This window comes from Lemur catta, chromosome 2, assembly GCF_020740605.2.
Source record: "Lemur catta isolate mLemCat1 chromosome 2, mLemCat1.pri, whole genome shotgun sequence".
Taxonomy (NCBI): domain Eukaryota; kingdom Metazoa; phylum Chordata; class Mammalia; order Primates; family Lemuridae; genus Lemur; species Lemur catta.
In genome coordinates this window covers 33,740,487-33,765,418 of record NC_059129.1, presented here as the reverse complement: position 1 = coordinate 33,765,418, position 24,932 = coordinate 33,740,487, and the positions used below count along the sequence as shown (strand labels likewise).

Below are 24,932 nucleotides of genomic sequence, written 5' to 3'. Positions count from 1 at the left end.
GGTCACATATGTTACTCCTGAAGTCCAGAAGGGGCTTAGGGTAATTATTAGCAACATTTAACCAAATTGTTTCTGTCATTTCATGCTGGAGGACCAAAGCAGGATGAGTTAGTAAGGGAACTTCTGAGAAATGAAATGCCAGTGTTTTTGCAACCACTTGTAGGCCATAAAAAAGAAATCAGATTTGTTCTTGCAAAGAATGCAGGGCTGGCCAAACACCAAGATATTGCTGCACAGAGAAAATAAAACAACCAGAGACCAAACCACAGCAGAGCTGCTTTCATTACAAAAGTGAAAAATAAGGACTAAGACACCTCCAGGACACAGGGGAGGCAAAGGGTAAACAAGGGAGGTTTTATTTTTTTTCTTGACCTTGTGTGCACTATTAATCTAAACCTAAAAATGCTGGTTTAATCTGAAGAATTAGAAACAGACTTCTCCAGTTTATTCATTTACTCAATAAATATTTGTTGAGCTCCTATTATGTGCCTGGCACCATTCTAGGCACTTGAGATACAGCAGCAAACAAAACAAAAATTCCTGCCCCATGAACGATTTATTGGGGGGGTGTGTGTGTGGCAGATATACATGTACATATTATACATGTAGCAGTGAGATTAGATTAGATGGCTACTTTTTAGACTATGTCATAGTTTAGCCTTCAACTATACATGCTTCTGGAACCTCCAGTTTAATGCTGCTATTGATGCCCTTATTACATTTTTCAGTGAGCCCTCCTCAGTACATTAATAATAAAATCTCCTTACCTATGAATCAAGGTTGATTTGCCTTGATCAGTGGCAAAAAATAAAATAAGAAATAGATCTAAATTTTAAGGGCTTTTAGGACAGTGGAATGATATCTTAGACAAAGGAGTCAGGGTATTGGGTCCTCAAGTCAATGCAGATAAAAGCTGAAATTAATAAAATAGAGAAAGATAGAAAGGATAAATAAAAACCAAAACTGGTTCTTTGAGATGATTAGTAAAAAGATAAACTTTTTGCAATATTGATGAAGGTAAAAGAGAGCAAATATATATCATAAAGGATGAGAAAGGAGATAGAAATTTAAAAGAATTATGATACTACATGAAAGTACATTTGCAATAAATTTGAAAGTCTAGGGACAATAGCTGATTTTTCAAGATAGATGGAGAACTTAAGTAGATTGATTAGCATCAAAGAGATTAAAAGGTGAGTAAGAAATACCATTTAAGGCCGGGCACAGTGGCTCATGCCTGTAATGCTAGCACTCTGGGAGGCTGAGGCTGGAAGATCGCTTAAGCTCAGAAGTTTGGGATCAGCCTGAGCAAGAGTGAGACCCCGTCTCTACTAAAAATAGAAAAAAAATTAGCCGGGCAACTAAAAATAGAAAAAATTAGCTGGGCATGGTGGTGCATGCCTGTAGTCCCAGCTACTCGGGAGGCTGAGGCAGAAGGATCGCTTGAGCCCAGGAGTTTGAGGTTGCAGTGAGCTAGACTGATGCCACGGCACTCTACCCAAGCAACAGAGGGAGACTCTGTCTCAAAAAAAAAATAAAAAAGAAATACCATTTAAAAAGGAATACATGATTCACAACTGAATTATTTCCAACCATTAGAGGACAGATGAGTCCAGTGCTACTTAAACTATTTTAGGTCATAGTGAGAGAAAATTCCCCACTCATTTCATGAAACCATGCTTTAATGACAGAACCCAATAGAAATTACATAAAAGAAAATTTCCATTATGTGTGGTTGTCATTCTTTTGGTGATTTTAGCAGCCATTGATCCTCAGTGTCTGGATTCATCAATTTGTTGGATCTTATAAAATTTTGATATTGTTATTCTGATTTCTTTTCCATATCTTAGTTGGAAAAATTTTATAAAGAGACACATACCTGTGTAGAAATTTTCTTATGCATATGGATGCTAAAACCATAAAATACTAGTAAATAGAATTCAGCCCTGTACCAAAGATTGATAAGCTATTATGACCAAATAGTTTATGTTTCAACAGTGAAAGAGCTGTTCACTGGCAGAAAAACCTGTCAATCAACATAATTTTCTACATCAATGAATTGGAGAAATCCTTACAATAGTGCTGAAAAGTCTCTTGGTAAAATTCATTTGTTATTCATAAGAATAACCCTTAAGAAGGTTAAATATGATAAATACTATTTATTTATTCAATCATCGTGTGAGCACCTATTATGTCAGATAATATTCTAGGTGCTGGGTTATAACAGTTAAGAAAACAGACAAAACATTGGGAGCCATCCCATGGGGGGAAAAAGAAAGACAAGTTAGATTTCTAGTTTGTCAGATGGCAGTAAGTGCTTTGAAATAAGAAATAAAGCAGGGACTAGGGAGAGGGAGTTGCCAAGGGTGTGGGTGGAATCGTCAGGGAAGAACTCGTTGCTAAGGTGATATTTGAGAGAACTCTGGGAGAGCAATTGAACAAAAATTCCTTCCCTCATGGATCCTACAATCTTGTGGGGGGAGATAAACATACTAAAAAAGAAAAATACATAGTATATTAGAAAGTTATAATGGAAAAAACAAAAAGCAGAAGAAAATAAAGGGGACCAGGCCCCAGAGGATTTTCAGGGTTGTAATATTAAATAGAGTAATCAGTAGTCTCATTGAGAAGGGGATATCTGAGCACAGTCTCGAAGGAGGTGAGGGAGTTAGCCATATAGATTATCTGGGAAAGAGGGTTCCAGGCAGAGAAAATGGTCTGTGAAGATGCTAACAAGGTACCGTGCCTGGCCCTGCTCAAGAAACTGCAGAGACATCAGTGGGACTGGAACTCAGTGAACGAGGGAGTGTGTGGAGGTCAGATTATGTTAGGTAGGGCCTTGTAGACCATTGTAAGGTCTATATAAAAATTAGCTTTAGCTTAATGAATTTTAATAAGGTAAACACTCTTGAAACTATCACTCATGTCAAGAAATGGAACTATGTCAGTCCAGAAGCTTTTTCATATACACTATCCCAAACTAAATCCCCTCCCCTCCTCCCAAACTATTCACTATGTTGGCACCTTTGGAAATCACTTCTTCCATTTCATTATAGTTTTATTACCCAAATGTGTAACCCTAGACACTGTAGCTTAGTTTTGCTTGTTAAAATAATTTGACATGTCTTTTAAGTTTCTTTTAATGTACAGTTTTCCAAATGCTCCATTCCTTTCTTTATGCTACACTTAATTTTTTGAAGAACCCAGGCCACTTAGCCTTTGAAGTTACTCAAAATCTGAATTTTGCTGATTGCAAAATTTTGCATTGGAACTGCTCATTGTCCAACATGTTCTCCTGAATTCTGTACTTCATAAAAATTGGCAGCTAAATCCAGAGGCTTAATCACACTCAAGGTCTGATTTGGCAAGGCTGTCCATTGTGTGGTTGCATTCTTTTGATGATTTTAGCATCCATTGATCCTCAGTGCCTAGATTCATCAATTTGTTGGATCTTACAAAATTTTGATATTGTTATTCTGATTTCTTTTCCATATGTCAGTTAGAAAAATTTTACAAAGAGACACATCCCTGCATCTATTAATATTTTTGGTTGCCCAGAGTTATAATTTTTCATATAGGACAAGCATGATAAATACCTGATTCTTTTTCATTTTATTCTTTTTCTTTTTTCTTTTTTGCCAAGGTAATGGTTTGGTTCCTTATTATCTTTCTGAGAGGCAAACTTTATAGGTTTCTATCTGTTGCAATTAATATTTTTATTGAGTTCAAATTTTCCCTTCTCCGGTCACTAGATGTTTCTTCAGATTGGCTCCTGAGTAGTTTTACCATGACCCCAGTTGTATCTGATAGCTTTCTTGCTATCTGGTGTGACAAGGTATTACAGGCTCAGCTCATATCAGGAGTCAGGCATTTCTTCAAGATGTTCTAGTTTCTTTTAGTGGGAATGTTTTTTGAAAACCATTATATGACCAGAAGGAATGCTTATTGCTGCTGGGGTATTATAAGCCTCTTTCAATGGACATAGCTGGGGGCAGGGGGAGAGAATGAATATAATAAAATATTTCATGCGTTCATACTGATTCTTTCAGTTCAAAAGCAGGACTAGCTAGGCGCAGCGGCATACATTTATACTCCCTGCTACTTTGGAGACTGAGGCAGGAGGATCCCTTGAGCCCAGGAGTTTGAGGCCAGCCTGGGCAACATAGAAAGATCCCATCTCACAAAACAGAAACAAACAACAACAAAAAGCAGGACTGTAGAGTTCTATATTTAATCTACATCAGTTTTCTTCCCACTGAGAATCATTGTTCTGAAGGACACGGGATGATAGGATTATAATCATAATTATTCATCTGCTTTGTCCCATGTTATACTGTCAGTGCTGTTAATATGAATGAGAACAGTTTTAAAAAGGTATCACATTGTCAGAATATACTTAAATACTATGTTACTTTTAACTCATTTAATTTTATTTCTATAGATAACTGTTCACGTAATATCATCCCAGTTTTTTTTGCTTGTCTGAAGCTCATTTTCTAGTACAGGGGTTGGCAAACTATGGTCTGTCACCTATTTTTGTATGACCTGTGAGCTAAGAGTTTTTACAAATTTTATATTTTTAAAATGTTTTATTGTATACATTTAAAGTGTACAACATAATGTCTTGCTATATATGTAGTGAAATGACTACTAGTCAAGAAAATTATAACATATCTATCATTTCACATAGTTACCTCTTTTTTTGTGGTAAGAACACTTAAAAATCTACTCTAGCAAATTTTCGGTATACAATATAATATTATTAAGTATAGTCTTCACTGTACATTATATTTCTAGACTTGTTTATTCTATGTAAGTACAAGTTTGTACCCTTTGACCTACATCTCCCCAGTTCCTTCCCATTCCTATCCATATAAGCACTGTTCTACTCTTTGCTTCGATGAGTTTTGACTTTTTCTTTTTTTCTTTATTTTTGAGACAGGGTCTCACTTTGTCTCCCAGGCTAGAGTGCAGTGGTGTCATCATAGCTCACTACAACCTCAAACTCCTGAGCTGATGCGATCCTCCTGCCTCAGCCTCTTGAGTAGCTGGGAGTAGCTGGGACTACAGGCATGTGCCACCACACCCAGCTAAATTTTCTATTTTTTTGTAGAGATGGGGTCTCGCTGTTGCTCAGGCTGGTCTCAAACTCCTGAGCTCAAGTGATCCTCCTGCCTCAGCCTCCCAGAGTGCCAGGATTACAGGCATGAGCCACTGCACCCAACTGAGTTTGACTTTTTTAGATTCCACATATTAATGAGATCATGAAGTATTTTTCTTTCTGTGTCTAGCTTATTTCACTTAGCATAATGGCCTCCAGATTCATTCATATTGTTGCAAATGGCAGTGTCTCCTTTTCTAAGGCTGAATGATATTCCATTGTATTTATATGCTGCTGTTTATCCATTCATCTCTACATTTTTTGAAACTTTTTAAGGTTTATAAAAATTTTAAAAAGAATATGCAACAGATTATGTAAATTACAGAGCCTAAACTATTTGCTATCTAGTTTTTTACAGAAAACGTTTGCTGATATATACTCTAGTAGATTCTTCAGAATCTAGTATCCATGGGAACAGTATTCCCTGAGTTTGTAATTTGATAACAGCTGCTCTGTGCCCTTTATACTTAAGTCATTTTTGCTGGATATAAAATTCTTGGCCCATTTCTCTTCCATATTTTTGTTAAATTGATTGCTCTGTTTTTTCTGAAGAAAAAACATTGATCTACAAGAAAAATTACAGGCCAGTATTTCTGGTGAACATACATGCAAAAATCCTTAATAAAATATTAGTAAACATAGTTCAATAGCACTTTAAACAGGTCATTCAGTATAATCAAATAATCAAATAGGATTTATCTCTAGGATATAAGGATGGTTCAGAATATGCAAATCAATAAATATGAACCACCACATTAACTTAATGAAAGGCAAAAAGCATATGATCATTTTACTAGATGCAGAAAAAACATCTGACAAAATTCAACGTCCTTTCATGATAAAAACTCTCAACAAATTTAGGTACCTCAACACAATAAAGGCTGCATATCACAAGCCCATATCTAACATCATACTCAATGGTGAAAAAATTGAAAGCTTTTCCTCTAAGATCAGGAGGAACAAGACAGGATGTCCATTCTCACCACTTCTATTCAACATAGTACTGGGCATCATAGACCGAGCAGTTAGGCAAGAGAAAGAAATAAAAGGCATCCAAGTCAGAAAGGAAGAAGTTAAATTGTCTCTGTTTGCTGATGATATGATCTTATATATAGAAAACCTTAAAGACTCCACCAAAAATTGTTAAAACTACTAAATGAATTTAGTAAAATTTCAGGATATTAAATCAGCATACAAAAATCAGTAGCATTTCTATACCGTAACAATGAACTACCCAAAAAAGAAATCAAGGAAACAATCCCATTCGTGATAGCTATAAGAAAAAAAAAAAAGGAATAAATTTAACCAAGGTGGTGAAAAACCTGGGAAGACCTGTATACTAAAAACTATAAAACATTGATGAAAAAAATTGAAGATGACACAAATAAATGAGAAGCTATTCCATATTCATAGATTGGAAGAATCAGTATTGTTGAAATGTCCATACTACCCAAAGAGATCTGCTAATGCAATCCCTATAAAAATTTGAATGACATTGTCACAGAAATATGAAAAACAATCTTAAAATTTGTATGGAACCATTCTGAATAGCAATCTTGAAAAAGAATGAAGCTGGAGGCATCATACTACTTGACTTCAAAATGTACTGCAAAACTGTAGTAATCAAACAGCACGGTACTGGCATAAAAACAGACACACAGATCACTGGAACAGAATAGAGAGCCCAGAAACAGACCCACACATTTATGGTCAATTGGTCTTCAACAAGGGTGCCAGAAAACACAATGGGGAAATGACAGTTTCCTAAATACATAGTGTTGGGAAAACTGGATATCCACATGCAGAAGAATGATATTAGACTCATCTTACACCATGTACAAATATCAACTCAAAATGGATTAAAAGCTTAAACATAGAACGTGAAACTATAAAACTACTAGAAGAAAACATAGGGGGAATCTCTATGACATTGGTCTGTGCAATGATTTTTTTGGATATGAACTCAAAAGCACAGGCAACAAAAGCAAAAATAGTCAAATGGGATTATATCAAACCAAATAACTTTTGCACAGCAAAGAAAACAATCAACAGAGTGAAAAGACAACTTGTGGAATGGGAGAATATATTTGGAAATCATATATCTGCTAAGGGATTAATATCCAAAATATGTAAGGAACTCAAATAGTAGCAAGAAAACAAATAACCCAATTTAAAAGTGGGCAAAGAACCTGAATAGGCATTTCTTAAAAGAAGGCATGCAAATGGCCAATAGGTATATGAAAAAATGCCCAACATCACTAATTATCAGGGAAATGCAAATTAAAACCACAATGTCATACCTGTCAGAATGGCTATTATCAAAAAGGCAAATGTTAGTGAGAATGTGTGGAGAAAAGGGAACTCTGTACATTGTTGGTGGGAATATGTTAAATATTGTATACTGTGGTGACTACAGTTAATAACAATGTATTGTATACTTGAAAATAGCTCGGAGAGTAGATTTTAAGTGTTCTTAAAACAAAAATGTAGTAAGTATATGAGGTAATGCATATGTTAATTAGCTTGATTGAGTGTATACATATTTCAAAACATTGTACACTACAAATATATTGTTTTTATTTGTCAATTTAAAAAATTAATTTTTTAAAAAGTATTGATGTTCAGGCTGGGCACAGTGGCTCACACCTGTAATCCTAGCACTCTGGGAGGCCAAGGCAGGAGGATCGCTTGAGGTTGGGCATTCGAGACTAGCCTGAGCAAGAGTCAGACCCCATCTGTACAACAAATAGAAAGAATTAGTTGGATGTGGTGGTGCGACTCTGTAGTCCCAGCTACTTGGGAGGCTGAGGCAGGAGGATCACTTGAGCCCAGGAGTTCAAGGTTGCAGTGAGCTATGATGACGCCACTGCACTCCAGCCAGGGGCAACAGAGCAGGACTCTGTCTCGAATAAAAAAAATAGTGATTGATGTTTAAAAGTCTGATGATTGGCCGGGCGCGGTGGCTCACGCCTGTAATCCTAGCCCTCTGGGAGGCCGAGGCTGGTGGATCGCTCAAGGTCAGGAGTTCGAGACCAGTCTGAGCGAGACCCCGTCTCTACTAAAAATAGAAATAAAAATTATCTGGACAACTAAAAATATATATAGAAAAAATTAGCTGGGCATGGTGGCGCATGCCTGTAGTCCCAGCTACTCGGGAGGCTGAGGCAGGAGGATTGCTTGAGCCCAGGAGTTTGAGGTTGCTGTGAGCTAGGCTGACGCCACGGCAGTCACTCTAGCCCGGGCAACAAAGTGAGACTCTGTCTCAAAAAAAAAAAAAAAAAAAAAAAAAGTCTGATGATTGATTTTCTTTCTCCTGTAAGTCACTTGCACATTTTGCCTCAAACTCAAAAAACTCAAAGGTTTTTTTTTTCTTTAAAGTACAATAATTTTACCAGAGTATGTCTTGATGTTGGTCATTATAAAGCAGATATTCTCAGGTACACCATGTGCTTTGTTAATATACAGGTGAAAAAAATTTTTAAAGAACATTTTCTAGAATTTTGGTTTTTAGTATTTGCTGTGTTTCATTTTCTTCAAAGACTCCTATTTTTCATATGTTAGATTTTTTTTTGCCTATTAGCAATATTTGTGACTTTGTCTTGAATTATTTTATCTTTTTTAAAAAGTTTGTAAGACATTTCTTCCATTCTCTTTTATTTTAAATTGGGAAGCATTTACATCTTTGAAGGCATTATTCTATTTCACTTGTAATTTCTTTTAAGGTTTTGTCTTATATTTTTTAACTCTTGTCTTCCTTCTAGTTTAGTTCATTTCTGAAATGATTTTTTCCTTTTGTTTCTAATTTTTTCCTGAGTTCTGAATTCTTTAAATTATGATTTATGTTGTTCTTTCGTGTTTTATATCATTTTCTTAATGTCTTTTAGCTTGTTTTAAAATAGTAAGTCATGTCTTGGCATGGTGGCACAAGCCTGTAGTTCCAGCTATTAGGGAGGATTGCCTAAGCCCAGGAATTTGAGACCAGCCTGGGCGTTATAGGGAAACCCCATCTCAAAATAAAATAATAAGTTATAATTTCAATATGTTTTATAGGCATATCCCTAGGGATGATATTGTCTGTCTTTTTTTTTCCTCGCTTCTTTTCTTTTCTTTCTTTTCTTTCTTCCTTCCTTTCTTTTCTTTCTTTCTTGTCTCACCATGTTGCCCAGGCTGGATTTGAACATGCCACCATGCCTGGCTTTCTTTTTTCTTATAACAACTCGGTGTGGCATTTGACTTGATACATTTTTTTCCACTCATTTTTTCATAGTTTCCTTGAACCTTTAGAAGGAGGAATGGTTCAGCCTATCTTTATTAATTTCACAGATCTTCCTCTTCTGTTTTTATTTGTAAAGTGTTAAATAATATGTTGGCTTGCTTTCTGAGATTTCCTGACCCTCCACCAGTTGTATGTGGACCTTCTCTTTCCTTTGTCTCTGTCACTATTGTAACAGACCAATTCTGAGTCTACTTCCAGAACTTTCTCCTCAGTGTGATGTTCTGTCCTGGAAAGCAGCTTTGCTGGTTGGTTCTAAGAGTTCAAGTTTGTGTTTCCCAGCTTTCATTGGCCCCTTTCAGAACTTACCAATGGCCCATTATAGTCATTTTTTGGTTTGGGTGAAACCCTTCTAAGTTTCAACTGGCATTCTGATGTGATTGTTCAGAGTATAGCTTTTGGCTGCTTTGGTATTTTCCTGTTCTCAGTTCTCAGATGCCTTGTTGCCTCCTTCTGCTTCCTCCACATTAACATTCATTCCATGCAGGTACCGTGGTTATTGTTGGTTGTCTCCTCAAACTTGTATTTTGGGGTTAGTGGGCTACTTTGTCATCTAGTTTTGTTGCAGATCTTGTCCATGGTTTGGGGGGTTTGTTGTCTGATTGCTTTGTCTCTTTTTAGGTGAGAATTGGCAAAATAAAAAATTGTTTTGTGGTTACTCAGATTCATTCTCATTTCCAGTACTGGGACTCTGAATGACTGGGGAGTCATTGCAGGATGTGGCGTAGAGAAGTGACGTGATCTGACTTGTGTTTTTAAAGGCCTGTCTGGCTAGTATACTTACTAAGAATGTAAGGAAGAAGCAGGAAGACCTATTAGAAGAATATCAGAAATCCAGATGAGAGATGATATCGGTTTGGACCAGGGAGGAGCAGTGAAATTAATGAGAAGTGGTCATATCTGCATATGTGTGTGTGTGTGTGTGTGTGTGTGTGTGTGTGTGTGTGTGTGTATCTGAGGTATAGTTGATTGGATTTCCTGATGGATTTGATATGGAGTATCAGAGAAGGTGGTTGAAATAATTCCAGTTTTCTTCTGAGCAACCAGAAGAATGGAGTTGCTTTCAAGTGAGATTAAGAGGGCTGCAGGTAAGGTAGATTTTGGAGATAAGATCAGGGTTCAGTTTGGACTTTGTAGAGTTTGAGATAGTTATTAGACTTCTGAGTGAAGATTTTCTTTGTGACCCTATGAGTCCCACTATAACATGTGCTAAAAAAGAAAGACTGTTTATCATAGAAAATTGGAAAATAGGCTGGGTGTGGTAGCTCATGCCTGTAACCCGAAAACTTTGGGAGGCCAAGGCAGGAGAATCCATTGAGCCCAGGAGTTTGAGACCAGCCTGGGAATCATAGCAAGACCTTGTCTCTACAAAAAATAAAAACAATTAGCTGGGTACAATGGTGCATACCTATAGTCCCAGCTACTTTGGAGGTCAAGGCAGGGGATCACTTGAGCCCAGAAGTTTGGGGCTGCAGTGAGCTATGATTGTGCCACTGCACTCCAGCTTTAGGTGACAAAGTGAGACTATCTCAAAAAAATAAAAATAAAAAGGAAAATATGGAAAAGTTAGGTAAGAAAATAAAAACCATGCTTAATCCCACCACATTCCAGTATGATTCTGTACATGCACTTGTGTGTGTGTGTGTGTATCATGTATATAGAACACAGTTTTACAAAATTGAATTTCTGGCTTTTTTAAAAATTTCTGTTGATACACATCTTAAAATCGTCTTTCAGAAGACACAACCTGAACATTTTCTAATAGTGAAATAGTCTTTGAAAACATGACTTTTAATGATATTTCATGATATTTTTACTATAATCATCTTACCATTTGGATTATGTACTCTGTCACTTATTCCCTTTTGCATGTCCATTCCAGTCCTGATGCTCAATCAGGAGGATTTGGTTTCCTGTAGTAGTTACTGTGTATCATAATTCATACCTGTGGTTTGGCAGTCAGCCTGGCTGTAGTGTTTCACTGAGACCCATGAAAGAGCCATGCTTAAAATGAGTGGCTTGGAGGATTATATTCACTTCAGTCATTTAAGACTTTGGCATTGACCGCATTCCTTAAGGAGTAGCTGCCACCATGAATGCTATAGAGGAAAAGGAGCTTGGATACTTGCAACTAAGGAAGAACTTGCTGAGTCACAGACATCTTGCCTTGCTGTGCATGGGCTATGGGTGTTCAAATATACCAGTCTGTTGGGTACTGTGTTTTGAGATCCAGTGAGCTGGAGGATACTGGAATAGTAACTAGTTCATACCCTAGTATACTCTAGACCTAAGTGTTGGTTAATTTTTAGAGGGACTGAATGAGTACGAGAGATCTGATGAGCTCCATCCAGCCTGCAGTTTATTGTCTAGAAAAAAAAAATCAGGCTCTCCATACTGGACCCATTTCCCTTTTTTTTTTTTTTTTTTTTGAGACAGAGTCTCGCTCTGTTTCCTGGGCTAGAGTGAGTGCCATGGCGTCAGCCTAGCTCACAGCAACCTCAAACTCCTGGGCTTAAGCGATCCTACTGCCTCAGCTTCCCAAGTAGCTGGGACTACAGGCATGCGCCACCATGCCCGGCTAATTTTTTCTATATATATTTTTAGTTGGCCAGATAATTTGTTTCTATTTTTGGTAGAGATGGGATCTCACTCTTGCTCATGTTGGTCTCGAACTCCTGACCTCGAGCGATCCACCCGCCTCGGCCTCCCAGAGTGCGAGGATTACAGGCGTGAGCCACTGCGCCCGGCCCCATTTCCCTCTTTTTAAACAAAGGTTGCCAAACTTTTTCTGTAAAAGGCTGGATATTTTTAGCTTTGCTGAGCATATAATTTTGCAAGCATTGAACTCTGCTGTTGTACAGCAAAAGCAGCCATAGACAGTGCAGAAACAAATGGCCATGGCTATGTTCTTATAAAACTTTGTTTACAAAACAGGCAGTAGGGCAAATTTGGGCCATAATTTGTCAATCCTTGGTTTTGAAAATGTTTTTGAAACTGTTTATTTCTACCTGTTAGTGGTCATTATCCCCAATCTCTGAGGATCAGAGTTTTTCTTAGATTACAAAGCTATATCATACAAGCCCAACTTCCAGGTCTGTGTTAGGGTGGGAACTCCTAATGCAGGATGAGAAAGAATTCTCGACACAAAGATTAGGATAGGATTAATGAAAGAAGTTTATTTTACTTTCCAAGAAAGGAAAGGGCGTAGCATGAAAGAAAGAGAAGGAATGCTGGCCCTAAGGATGAGGGGTTTGGGCTTTTTATTGGGGTTATAGAGAACAAAGCAGTTGTTGCTGTGAAATGATAATGGGAGGCAGGTGTGTGTGTGTTTCTCTTCTCTGGTAGGCAGGTTTTATCTGACTTCTCAGAATATGGTCTGGCAGATGTGGAAGAGGGTTGAATGCCCTTTTCTGTCTGCTCAATACTTTCCAAGTTCTGTGAAACAAGCTCTTAAAAAAACAAGTTAAGCCACAAGTGTTTAAGCAAACAAAGGAGCAGCTGTGTGCAGTGATTTTTTTTCCTTCTGCTAAACAGTTTACTAGCAGTGCCCTCCTTTCACTCTGCATTCTCCTCACTACACTTTGCTACTCCTTAGAAAAAAGTAAACTAAGGTGGGAAGAGACAAAAGGTGAGCCCAGAGTGTTGACAACGAATGTCTTTTTTGAATGGGGTAAGTGTTAATGAACCTGCAAAGGAGATTTCCCTAAGCTCAGTTGCTGGCTGCACAGAAAGCCAATTACTGAGACCACAAGGATTGTCAAGGGAGAAAGGAAATTTATTGCGGAGAACATCAGCTGGAAGGTGGGAGGATTGCCTCAAACCTGCCTTCCTAACTGACAAGATCAGGAGTTTTTCTAGAGGTGAAATGAATAATGTATGAAGTGAGTAAGCATCATTACATGTTTGAAGCAGAGTGCAGGGCATGCAAGAGAAATCTTACAGGCACATACGTTGCATGATAAAAAAAATGGTGGATAAGTCCCTTCCAGGGCAGAGATTCTAGTATTACAACAAGCTAGGGGTTAATATTGGTCATCCTTTGGTCTTGTGCACAGACAGGCTGTGGGGAGTAGGTCCTTGGGCAAGATCTGTGGTGTAGTGCTGCTTGTCTTGTCTTCTCTGAACAAACAGGTGGTGTAGGCCTTGTAGTTATCTCATAGCTGTAAGGAGGTTCTGCCATTTCTTAAAAACAACTCAAAAGGGAATGGATTAGTGAAACAGGAAGTTACAAAATTCTGGTCAGCAAGTCTTAACTGGCCTGGGAACTTGAAACATATGAGAACTGCAAAAAGGCTTTTTTTTTTTCCTTTCACAGAGCCAGTTACATAAGTGCAACACTAAGTAAACACTACTGTTTCTTTTCCCCCTTCCACCCTCCCCACCCCCAGCAGCTTTGGTACATCCTTAGCTGTCCTGACTTGCCATTCTCTAAACATACCAGGTTCCCCCATGAATATGAACGTTGATGTGGTCCATCTGTGAGGAGACATCACCTGAGACCACACACATACAAACCCTGCATTTCCTTAAGATACGGTCTTTTATCAGGGTTGACAAAAGGTTTTTTGTAAAGGGCTAGATAGTAAATATTTTAGGTTTTGCAAGCCATATGGTCTCTACCTGAGCTACTCAACTCTGACATTGTAGCGCAAGAGTAGCCATAGATGATATATGAATAAATAAGTTTGTCTATTCCAGTAAGATTTTATTTAGAGATATCAAAATTTGAATTTTGTGATTTTCATGTGTTATAGAATATGATTCTTTTTATTTCTAAAAACCATTAATTAGCTGGGTGTGGTGGCATGCACCTGTAGGAGCTTGAGGCAGGAGGATCACTTGAGCCCGGGATATGAGTTATGATCATACCACTGCACTCCAGCCTGGGTGACAGAGCAAGACCTCATCTCTTAAAAAAGAAAAAGAAAAACAAACAAACAAACAAAAAACCCACTCAAAAATGTAAAAGCTATTCCGAGGTTGAAGGCCAGACAAGAACAGACAATGTGACTGGATGTGACCTGTGACCCATAGATTGCTAACTCCCCTTAGTTACTTGTCCTAGCTCACGTCTTATCCCATGAGAGGAATGGCCTAGTGCTGTTACATGCAGTCCCGTAATATTCTTTCTAGCCACTGCTGTTTTATTTATAGTGCCGTATATTAATCACGTATACGTGTTTATCTCTTACTAGATCCTGACTTTTTTGAGATGTAGGCCATGGCCTAGTCAGTCAACTTTGCATCCTTATTAGCTAACATTCAACTTGACGCATAGTGGGTATTTGAAAAATGTTTGTTGAATTTGAATTTTATGCTCAATAAATATAAAACACCATTTCTATTAGTGGGCCTTCCCATGCTGTTTGCCTTAGGAAGCTATAGTAACTGCATTTGCTGCTAGTGGATCTTGTAACTCAGTGGTTATATAGCGGAAGCCTTTCCAAATTCTTTCATTTTAGAGTTCTGTCATTTTCAGACAAGGAATGGTTAAACCTTATCTTCAAATAATTTAGTCAATCATAATGATAAATAATGGCTTTCACTTTTCTTATGAACCAGTGCTATAGTCAGTGTGAAATAATAATAGCTGTTGTTTAGTGAGTACCCTTATGACATTACAGTCAACTTGAATTTTTTCTATAGACTTTCTGATTACTATTGATTTATATCTTTTTCTTGGTTCTCCACACCTCAAACAAAACAAAGCAACAACATCAAAAAGCTACTTGCTTTTCCTCCATTCTGTCTATTGTATTGAATAACCATCCGTCCAGTCCTTCAAGTCAAATATGAATTAATTATAGATTGCTTTCTCTGCTCCTTCACTCCCCAGATCTAACTGGCCACTACATATTACCAACTTTAAAAATATCTTTGGAATTTGTCTTGTCTCTGTCTCATTTGATCTAGTTGAAGCCTTAATCATTTCTTAACTCTTCCAATATGTAGTTGAGCATCTTTACTGGTTTTTCTGACCCCAGTTGCCCCATCCTTCAATCTGCTCTTCCTATAGTTATCAGCATTGAATAGTAATTATAATAATTTTTTCATATTAGTTCTGTGATTAAATTCCTTCAATTGTTCCTCATTATTTTCAATGTAAAGCCAAATTCCCAGTCATGACATACAGGACGCTGTGTGTGACCCCAGGGCTTACCAAAAGTCTGTTTCAGAATTCAGAATTTTTAGATTTTGGAAAGGTAATATGGTGTATGTAGCATCTAATATCCTCCTCATTCTGGATCACCACTCTGTAATCAAATACATTGATATTTCTGCACCAAAGAGTACAACTGTGTATGCCAAGTGGAATAAAGACTATAAATAAATTCCTATCGGTTACATCAGGTTTTGCTGCCAAATGAGTTATAGGAAAATGGTTATTTGGGACCTTATGGATTTCAGAATTTGGGATAAGAGACCGTGGTCCTCTGGACATCCAGTGGTCTGCTGGAGCCGGCTTACTCCAGCTCTAGAGAGCCCACTTTGCTCATCTCTTCCCAGTCCTTCAGTCAGTGAGGTCATGTTGATAGCTTAAAATCAGTCATCATACCAATACTTACACCGTAGACATCAGTAAATGCTGCAAATCGTGCCTTTTTCCCCTTGGAGAATAGGTTGTTAAACATCACCAGCACAGCAGGATATACCTATTATTTGTGTAGTGTATTTGTTTTTATCCTCATGGTAAAACAACTTGTTCACTTTGTGCAGTGTAGAGCAGAAAGCCAAGGTTTTCACAGAAGCATAGAATATAAATATTAAGGTGATCAATAAGATAGCAGTAAGAGATACTGGGAAAAATGGGATCTTTTTCAGATAGACATTGGCTCAAATTCTGACTCCCTGATTTCCAGATTGTGTGACCCTGGACAAATCTCTTATCTGGGTTTTAGTTTACCCATTTGAAAAATGATAATGTCTTTCTCTTAAGGTTGTTTTAAGGATGAAAGCAACTATCATATGCAAAGTACCTGACATAGAATGAACAGAAAATGTTATTCTTTGTTTCCTATAAGCCTTTCTTTTTTTCTAGAGGTTTTTATCTCTGAAGATATGGCTCCCGTTCTCTAAAATTCCTAATGCACCCAGTGTAAATATCATGCAGCTTAGCACCTGGATGTTCTTTAGTTGTTTCATCTTACGTGTTAATTAGATATGATCTCCTTATAGAGACATGATACTTCACTTCTCTTGAGCATGTTTTCATAAACTAATATTATGTGGGTTTTTTCCCCATGAAAAGCTGTTAGTCATTCACTTAATAAACATTTATTGATCATCTATGATATGTTAATGTGCTAGGTGCTGGTGATAGTGAGATTAATAAGACATAGGCCCTCCTTTATAATCTGGTGTATGAACAAAAGTTGTCTGAAAAGGAATTTAAAGGAAAGAGACTTTATTCTGGTGAACAATTTGCAAACCAGGCAGATGCAGCCTTAGGTGTAAAACAAAGGTGCATTCCAGAGAACAAAGGGAGGGTTTGATTTTTATAGAGAAAGTTCCTAACGAGGTTCCCCATCAGGTTCGTTTATGCAGATGAAGGATTCAAACTTGTTTAGGTCTGATTGGTTGGTGTAGCTGAATTCTGATTGGTTGATACAGGCCATGGCTTATTGGTTGGTTGGCTTAGGTGACGTGAATAAGAACAATCAGCTGTGGCAGTCAAAGTTAAGCAGACTGTAGGTTTTCCCAGAACTCGGAGTACTGTGTGTGACCTGTAGTCAGCAAATGGCCATGTGGCTCTATTTTAACACATTGACTGCCACACTAGAAAAAAAATTTTTTCCCCCTGGGGCCACAGTATTTTATTATGAAAATAGAATAAAAACTTAGAGAACAAAGTGATCCTTTCTAATTTAATGAAAAATTTGTTATCTTTTATTGTTTTCTGCACATGAATTATATGCAACTTGAAAAATAGTTCACACAGGTCCCAAGGTAAAAAGACATGTGAGTTACGTACGCTTCATGAGGCCCTGGGCTCAGAACTAGCCTGAGTTAAATATAACTCGCATGGCAGTTAATGTGTTACATTTAAGCCCAATTTGCCACTCAGGAGTTTGAGGTTGCGGTGAGCTAGGCTGATGCCACAGCACTCCAGCCTGGGTGACAGAGCAAGACTCTGTCTAAAAAAAAAAAAAAAAAAGAATATGGCTATTGAGGCAGAAGGAAAACCTGGAGCTGATGGCCTCACAGAATCCCAGGGAGAGTCATCTTATTTTCACTTGTCTGTTATTTTAGGAGCAGAGCCCCTTCAAGAGGCTCCTCATCAAATAATGATTATCTGCAGTGAGAGGTCACATACTTAAAGAAAAAGGACTTATGATAGAATACTGTGTTTGAATGATTTCTTAACACTCTACTTAAGCATTTCTGTTTTATAGTCATTTGGCCAAAATCTAATTCAGATCCAATTTAAATCCAAATGTCATTTCATGTTATATTTTATCCTAGTCATTACAGGTTTAGAGTAAATTTCCAGGGCAAGAGGTAGAACACATTTGTTCTGTAATATTGAATACTGTAATATTGAAAATCATAAACAGGAGTTCTTTTTCTTCTGTAGAAAATAGAATTTTTTTAGGAAGTCAACAGGAAAGTAGAACAAATGAATATTTTGCATTCTTAGTGGTTTGTGGTTGGCTATTTTCCCTGCAACATTTTATTATGAAAAAGTTCAAACATACAGAAGAATTGAAAGAATTATACCCACCAGCTATATTCTGCAATTAACATTTGCTATATTTGCTTTGTCACATAATCTGTTCATCTATCTGTTGTCCCTCTAGTCATCCATAAATCTATCTTTTTTTAAAATGAATTTCAAGTAAGTTGACTGGCAGTTTTGCTAAGCAGTCTTATCTTTTTTGGCTTTTTTTCCTGGACATTGTAATTAAAATGTCAACACATTTTATGCAGATGTTTCAGCTGACCCTTTTTTTAATTTCTAGAAATCTGAGGCTGCCAATAATTACTATCAAACTTAAAGTGTAGTAAATAGTGTCAAACCTGATTAGTGCCCTCTTTCTAATTACTTTATCATTCAGATGATTAAAATTTATAAGCTATCAAAAATAATTTTTAGTGGTTAAACACTATTTTTTAAATTTTAAATATTTGTTCATATTGTGTTGTTTTCAGAGTGGAGAGATCTACAGACCAAGTCATCAAGCCAGTCAACGTGGGAGCTCTATCAAAATGGGTTGGGAAGATACCTCCAGACGTTTTACAAGACATGGCAGTGATTGCACCCATGCTTGCCAAACTTGGATATGACCCATATGCTAATCCGCCGAACTATGGAAAACCTGATCCCAAAATCCTTGAAAACACAAGAAGGGTAAGTGAGATTTTTAAAGTAACTGAAAAACTAGATTCAGAATTTGGGACATGAATAGTTTTTTCTTATTTTATTTGTTGCTATTTTATGATCAGAAAAGTATTTTAAATTAGAAAAATTCTGTTTGTAGAATGCATCATCAGAAGTCTTCCTCTGTATTTTAAGGGTAACTCTGGCTCTTCCCAAGAACTTTGGGGTCAGTTCTTTAATATATTTTGCCTATTTAATATATTTTTCTGGGAATGGTACTTCCTGTTGGGGAGATTTATTCTCATAGTTGATTACTATAAATTTTCGTAAACACCAGAATTATTAGCGACCTTACTTACAGTTTCTTTCTTCTTTAAATCTAATGTCCATTTTACTTTTAAATTTTTGTTTAGATAATTTCTTGATACTTAAAGGCTGAACATTGGCTTCATTAGAAGAATTATTAAACAGGTACAATACACTAGGCCTCTGATTAAGAGAAAGTTGCTATTATAGTGAAATTACACTCTTTCTCTTAATAAATTTAAATTTATTACATCTTTACAAAATATTGTTTCAGAAAGTCCTGAAACCTCAAAGTGCTAATCTGAATTACCAGTTGAATCTATTTCAAATCACACCTATACATTCTGTTTTTTTATTGTGGTAAGATACATACAAAATTTACCATTTTAATATAGATATATATATATTTTTTTTTTTTTTTGAGACAGAGTCTTGCTCTATTGCCCGGGCTAGAGTGCCATGGCATCAGCCTAGTTCACAGCAACCTCAAACTCCTGGGCTTAAGCAATCCTCCTGCCTCAGCCTCCTGAGTAGCTGGGACTACAGGCATGTGCCACCATGCCCAGCTAATTTTTTCTGTATATATTTTTAGTTGTCCATATAATTTCTTTCTATTTTTAGTAGAGACGGGGTCTTGCTCTTGCTCAGGCTGGTCTCGAACTCCTGAGCTCAAAGGATCCACCCGCCTTGGCCTCCCAGAGTGCTAGGATTACAGGCGTGAGCCACCACGCACGGCCCATTTTAATATTTTTTAAGTGTACATTTAGTGGCACCAAATATATTTACGTTGTTGCACAACTATCACCACCATCCATCTCCAGAATTTTTTTCATCTTCCCAAACTGAAACTCTGTACCCATTAAACTATAACTCTCTATTCTCTTCTTCTCCCAGCCTCTGACAACCACAGTTCTACTTTCTGTCCCTATATGTATTCACTTTTGAAACTACACTTCAAACAAGACAACCATGTTAGCATAAATTCACTAATAGGCTATTTGATTTCAGAATTAAAATTCCTTGGCCTTCTCTGGTATTCCCTTATTGATTTCAGTGTCCTTCCCTCCCCACAACTTTATATCATTTCTTTATTTTGTCTTTTGATACCTTTAATTGACAAATTTATGACTAATAGATTTATTTCATAAGGTCAATTTCCACATGAATTCCTTTCTCTCAGGTATTACTTTTATTTCCCTTCATCATTAGCCGCTATATAGGAAGAAACCATCTTATATGAAGGCAAATATTTTATTTTTTAAATAATCACTATCCTCTTAATACTTTATATATATAAACATTTTTCTTATAAAAATATAAGCTCGTTACAAAAAACTTATAAAATTAAAAAGAGAATAAAAATCACTTATAATGTTATCACCCAGACACATACCATTCTTCAATGTTGGTATATTTCCCCTCCTTCTCTACATTTTTTTTTTTTTTTTTTTTGAGACAAGGTCTTGCTCTGTTGCCTGGGATAAAGTGCAGTAGCATCATCATAGCTCACTGCAACCTCAGACTCCTGGGCTGAAGCGATCCTCCTGCATCAGCCTCCCAAGTAGCTGGGACTACAGGCACGTGCAACCATACCTGGCTAATTTTTCTATTTTTTGTAAAGATGGGGTCTTGCTCATGCTCAGGCTGGTCTCGAACTCCTGGCCTTTAAGTGATCTTCCTACCTGCACCTCTCAAAGTGCTAGGATTATAGGCATGAGCCACCATGTCTGGCCTATGCATTTTGTTAAACATAAGAGTATTATCTTATCATCTCACCTTTATACATACAATTTTGTATCCAACCTTTTCCTCTTAATATTCATGAGCATTTTCCCACTGTGCACTTGCTTCTTAAGCATAATTTTTCAAGATTTATAATATATTATCATAGGAGCCACCTTAAATCCTTTCTGAAACATAGTAAATGAATGAATAAGTGAAGAAACAGAATATATCTCCCTAGTAGATGTTCTGTAATTCATTTTGTTATTTTTCTTTTGTTGTTTACAATTTTATCTTTGACAAATTGTGCTATAGTGAACATCTTTGCACATACTATATTTTAGGGTTCTTTTTTTTTTTTTAAAGGTTAGACTAATAAAAGTAGAATTAAACCAGGTCAGAGTATCTGAGAATTTTTAAGGTGCTTGATATATATTGATAAATCTTTTTTAAAGGGCCGGGCATGGTGGCTCATGCCGGTAATCCTAGCACTCTGGGAGGCTGAGGTGGGAGAATCACTTGAGGTCAGGAGTTCAAGACCAGCCTCAGCAAGAGTGAGACTCCATCTCTACTAAAAATAGAAAGAAATTAGCTGGGTAACTAAAAATATACAAAATTAGCTGGGCGTAGTGGCGCATACCTGTAATCCCAGCTATGTGGGAGGCTGAGGCAGGAGGATTGCTTTGAGACCAGGAGTTTGAGGTTGCTGTGAGCTAGGCTAATGTCACGGCACTCTAGCCCAGGCAACAGAGTGAGACTCTGTCTCAAAAAAAAAAAAAAAAAATTTTTTTTTTTAAATCTTTTGACCTACCAGCATAATGGAAGAGATTTCATCTTAGATTTTTGCTAATTTTAATAGATTTCATCGATTAATGTAACTGCACATTTCCCAGTTATTAGCTATATGTATATTCTATTATGAACTGTCTTTTAAGTTTTTAAAATTTTTATAAAATGTATTTAAGTTCTGTGAACTACAGTCTGCTAAAAATGAAGCATACATCAGCCTAGTATCCTATTTTCATAGTCCTTGATAGTCTCTTTGTAACTGGTAATTTATAGCTTTCTCCTTTCAATACTGAAATCATTTTTTATAAACCAAAATTCATGTATAAATGATATTTTGAGGTTTCCCAGGCGGTAGACATTGTAGTTTTCCCACATGCAAGTTGGCTTGGCTAGGTTTTCCTCCTCTTTCTTGAGTGGTAGTTTGGGAAGAATGCTGTGGTTTGAATCCATGTGACTAAAGAATTTATTTCAAACACACTTGTGGTTACTGAAAGGATTTCAAAGTGCACACTGGGGGGGAAAAAAACCTTGGTTTTTTTTGTCTCTGCCTGTCTCTCCAGTGACAAATAATTGAGGAAGAAAAGATAAAGTGTGAACTATAATTGCATATTTGAGCCCTTTGTGATAATGCATACAAGCAGACGTTCATGTTTTGAGTTTGAGTTTCATAGGCCTTCTTGTAATCCAAATCCTATGTATCCTCCAAGCTTTTTTGCATATAATAACTCAGTTGCTAATATATCCAACATTGATGACCATGAGGTTTTATAAAGTAATGCTTGCAAAGAGATCTTTGATTATCAGCTGCGACATGAGATGGACTCCAGAGAGAGAAGGTGGCTGAGGAAGGTGTTCCCTTATTTATGGAGTGAGAGTGGGAGAAAACAATCACATTTTCACTGGAAATACAGAATTTACATCTCTAGGCCTAAAAATGCTGTTTTTCATACAATTCTGTGTAGTCTGGAAGTAATGATGAGTCAGCACATTTTAGGGACAGTTGCCCGGTTTTGAATAGAAAATCATGTGCTTCATGGTTGCCATGACCCACCTGGTACATTGGGAATGAAACACTAACATATTTCATACCCTTTCCTGCCGTAGTCTCTAATCCCCAAATTGTAGCACAATTAAGTAAATATTACCCTTTAGGTTGCATCCTCAGCCTTTTCCCTTCCTCAGAGTTTCTTAACCTTTTTAATTATTTGTATTCTTTTTTAAATAGAGATGGGGTCTCGCTCCTGCTCAGGCCGGTCTCGAACTCCTGAGCTCAAGGGATCCTCCCGCCTCAGCCTCCCAGAATGCTAGGATTATGTGTGTGAGCCACCGTGCCTGGCTGTTAAGCTTTTTAGATTTGGAATTTGAGAATATGATGCAACATGTGGATCCCTGCCTCAGAAATACAGACACATACATACACAGAATTTTATGCACAATTTCAGTGGATTCATAGATTCTCCTAAAATCCATCGGATTAAGCACTCCTATTTTATAATCTCCTTGATCAAGCTCATCCACTCATATAGTTTTTATTACAACCTATTTGCTAATGATCATAAATCTGTATTTCCCAGAGGGTCTCTTTCCTAAGTCCCAGGTTCATTATTTCCACCTGCCTTCTGTATATCTCCACCTATATGCTCTCAAGGACCTGAAATTCAGTGTCCAAAATTGAATTTATTGTCCAAGCTTGTTCCCTGACAGGCAGAAGCTAAATGGAATTGTTCAGTAAACTAAGCAGGAATCTGAGGTGTGAGGGTGGCGATGAGGCTGTGCTTATGTGTACTTGCAGTGCCTGTGAGTCAGCAGATAAGAGGAACAGAGTCCTTAGGGCACATGGCTCAAGCCACAGAACAGTTCAAAGACCTAGTTGCTAAACTTAAAGAATAAACTAAAAGGAAGATCCAAGTTGTGAATGAGATATGCAGTTGAAAACCTAAGTAGACAGCACTGAGGAAGAGCAAGTGGTCAAATGGAAAAGCAGTCACCAGGGTTACAGAACCCACAGAAGCAGACAAGAAGAAACTTAAAGATGAAGTGAGCTGGGACAGGGTGTTGGGTTAAATCCCTAAACCAAGAGTAATGTGCTGCAGGAATTGGAATTGATATTGTTACATTAAAGGTGGAACCTGGAAAGCAAACTTTTTTTTTTCCGGTTCCTTATACCCAGCAAAAACTGCTTCTTCCTGTTTCTTCTATCTCTATATACAGTATTCATATTTATCCAGTTATCCTTTATAGATAATATGTAATTAACTGGTAAGACCCTCGAGTCTACATTTGAAAATATCTTGATTTATCCTTATTTCATTTCAGTTTCCTTGGAGCAGTTTCTTCTCATTTCTCACATAAAGTGAGATAATACCCTCTTTTTTTTTATTATTTAGACATCCTTACACTACATTTTCCAAATTCTGTGTAAGTTATTTTTCCACAGCTCAAATCTGAATATATCATACCCTTACATAAAATTTTTGAATAGCTCCATTGTTACTACAAGATAAAGTACAAACTTCTTAGAATGGCATTTACTTGTCAAATATTTGGAGATATTCTAGTTATCTTTTTATTGTTGATTACTAATTTAATTTCATTATGGTTAGAGAACACAGTCACTAGGGTTTCAGTCCTTTGAAGTACATTGAAAATTGCTTTACGACTAGCATATAGTCTCATGTTCAGTTTAAAAAATGTGTATACTGTGATTGTTGCAGAGTTCTGTAAATATCAATGAGGTCAAGTTACTTCATGGTGTTTTTCAAATCTTCTAATTCTTATTTGATTTTTAGGGTCTAGCTTTATAAATTTTCGAGTAAAGTGTATAAGTTTGTCTATTTCTCCTTTCATTTCTATCAATTTTCTTTCATGTATTTAGGATCTATATTATGAGGAGGAACATACCCATTTAAATCTTCTTGAATTATTCCTTTTGTAATTATGAAATATCTCTCTTCATCTCTGATTTTACTCTCTGGAAGTCTACTTTGTCTGATATAAATATAGCCACAACAGTGTTTCTATGTGTATTACATACATGGTATATTTTTCCCATCCTTTTATTAATACTTGTAATCTATATCTGTACGTAGCTGATCTTCTTGGTTAATCCATTTATACTCTCTGACTTTTAAATGGAGTATTTAATCCACTTAAATTTAATGTGTTTATTCATCTGGTTTTTAAATCTACCATCTTACTGTTTTTTATTTGGATCATCTATCTTTGTTCCTTTGTTTCTCTTTTCCTGCCTTCTTTGGAATGAATCTTTTTTAGTATTCCATTTTTTTCTCCTTTTGGCTATTATCTCCTCTTTTTAGCTATACCTCTTTTTTTTTTTGGTTATAGTGGTTGCTCTAGGACAC

The 24,932-nt window shown here is 36.7% G+C and overlaps 1 protein-coding gene across 2 annotated transcripts in view; it reads left to right on the top strand.

The window, feature by feature from the left end:
- The window catches only part of TPST1 (tyrosylprotein sulfotransferase 1), a 98,748-nt gene that overhangs the window by 45,971 nt on the left and 27,845 nt on the right, over nt 1–24,932 (top strand). For both annotated transcript variants that reach the window (XM_045543198.1, XM_045543197.1), the window contains exon 3: nt 18,585–18,783. In XM_045543198.1, the coding sequence (XP_045399154.1) occupies nt 18,585–18,783 (199 nt within the window). The remainder of the gene's footprint in view (nt 1–18,584; nt 18,784–24,932) is intronic.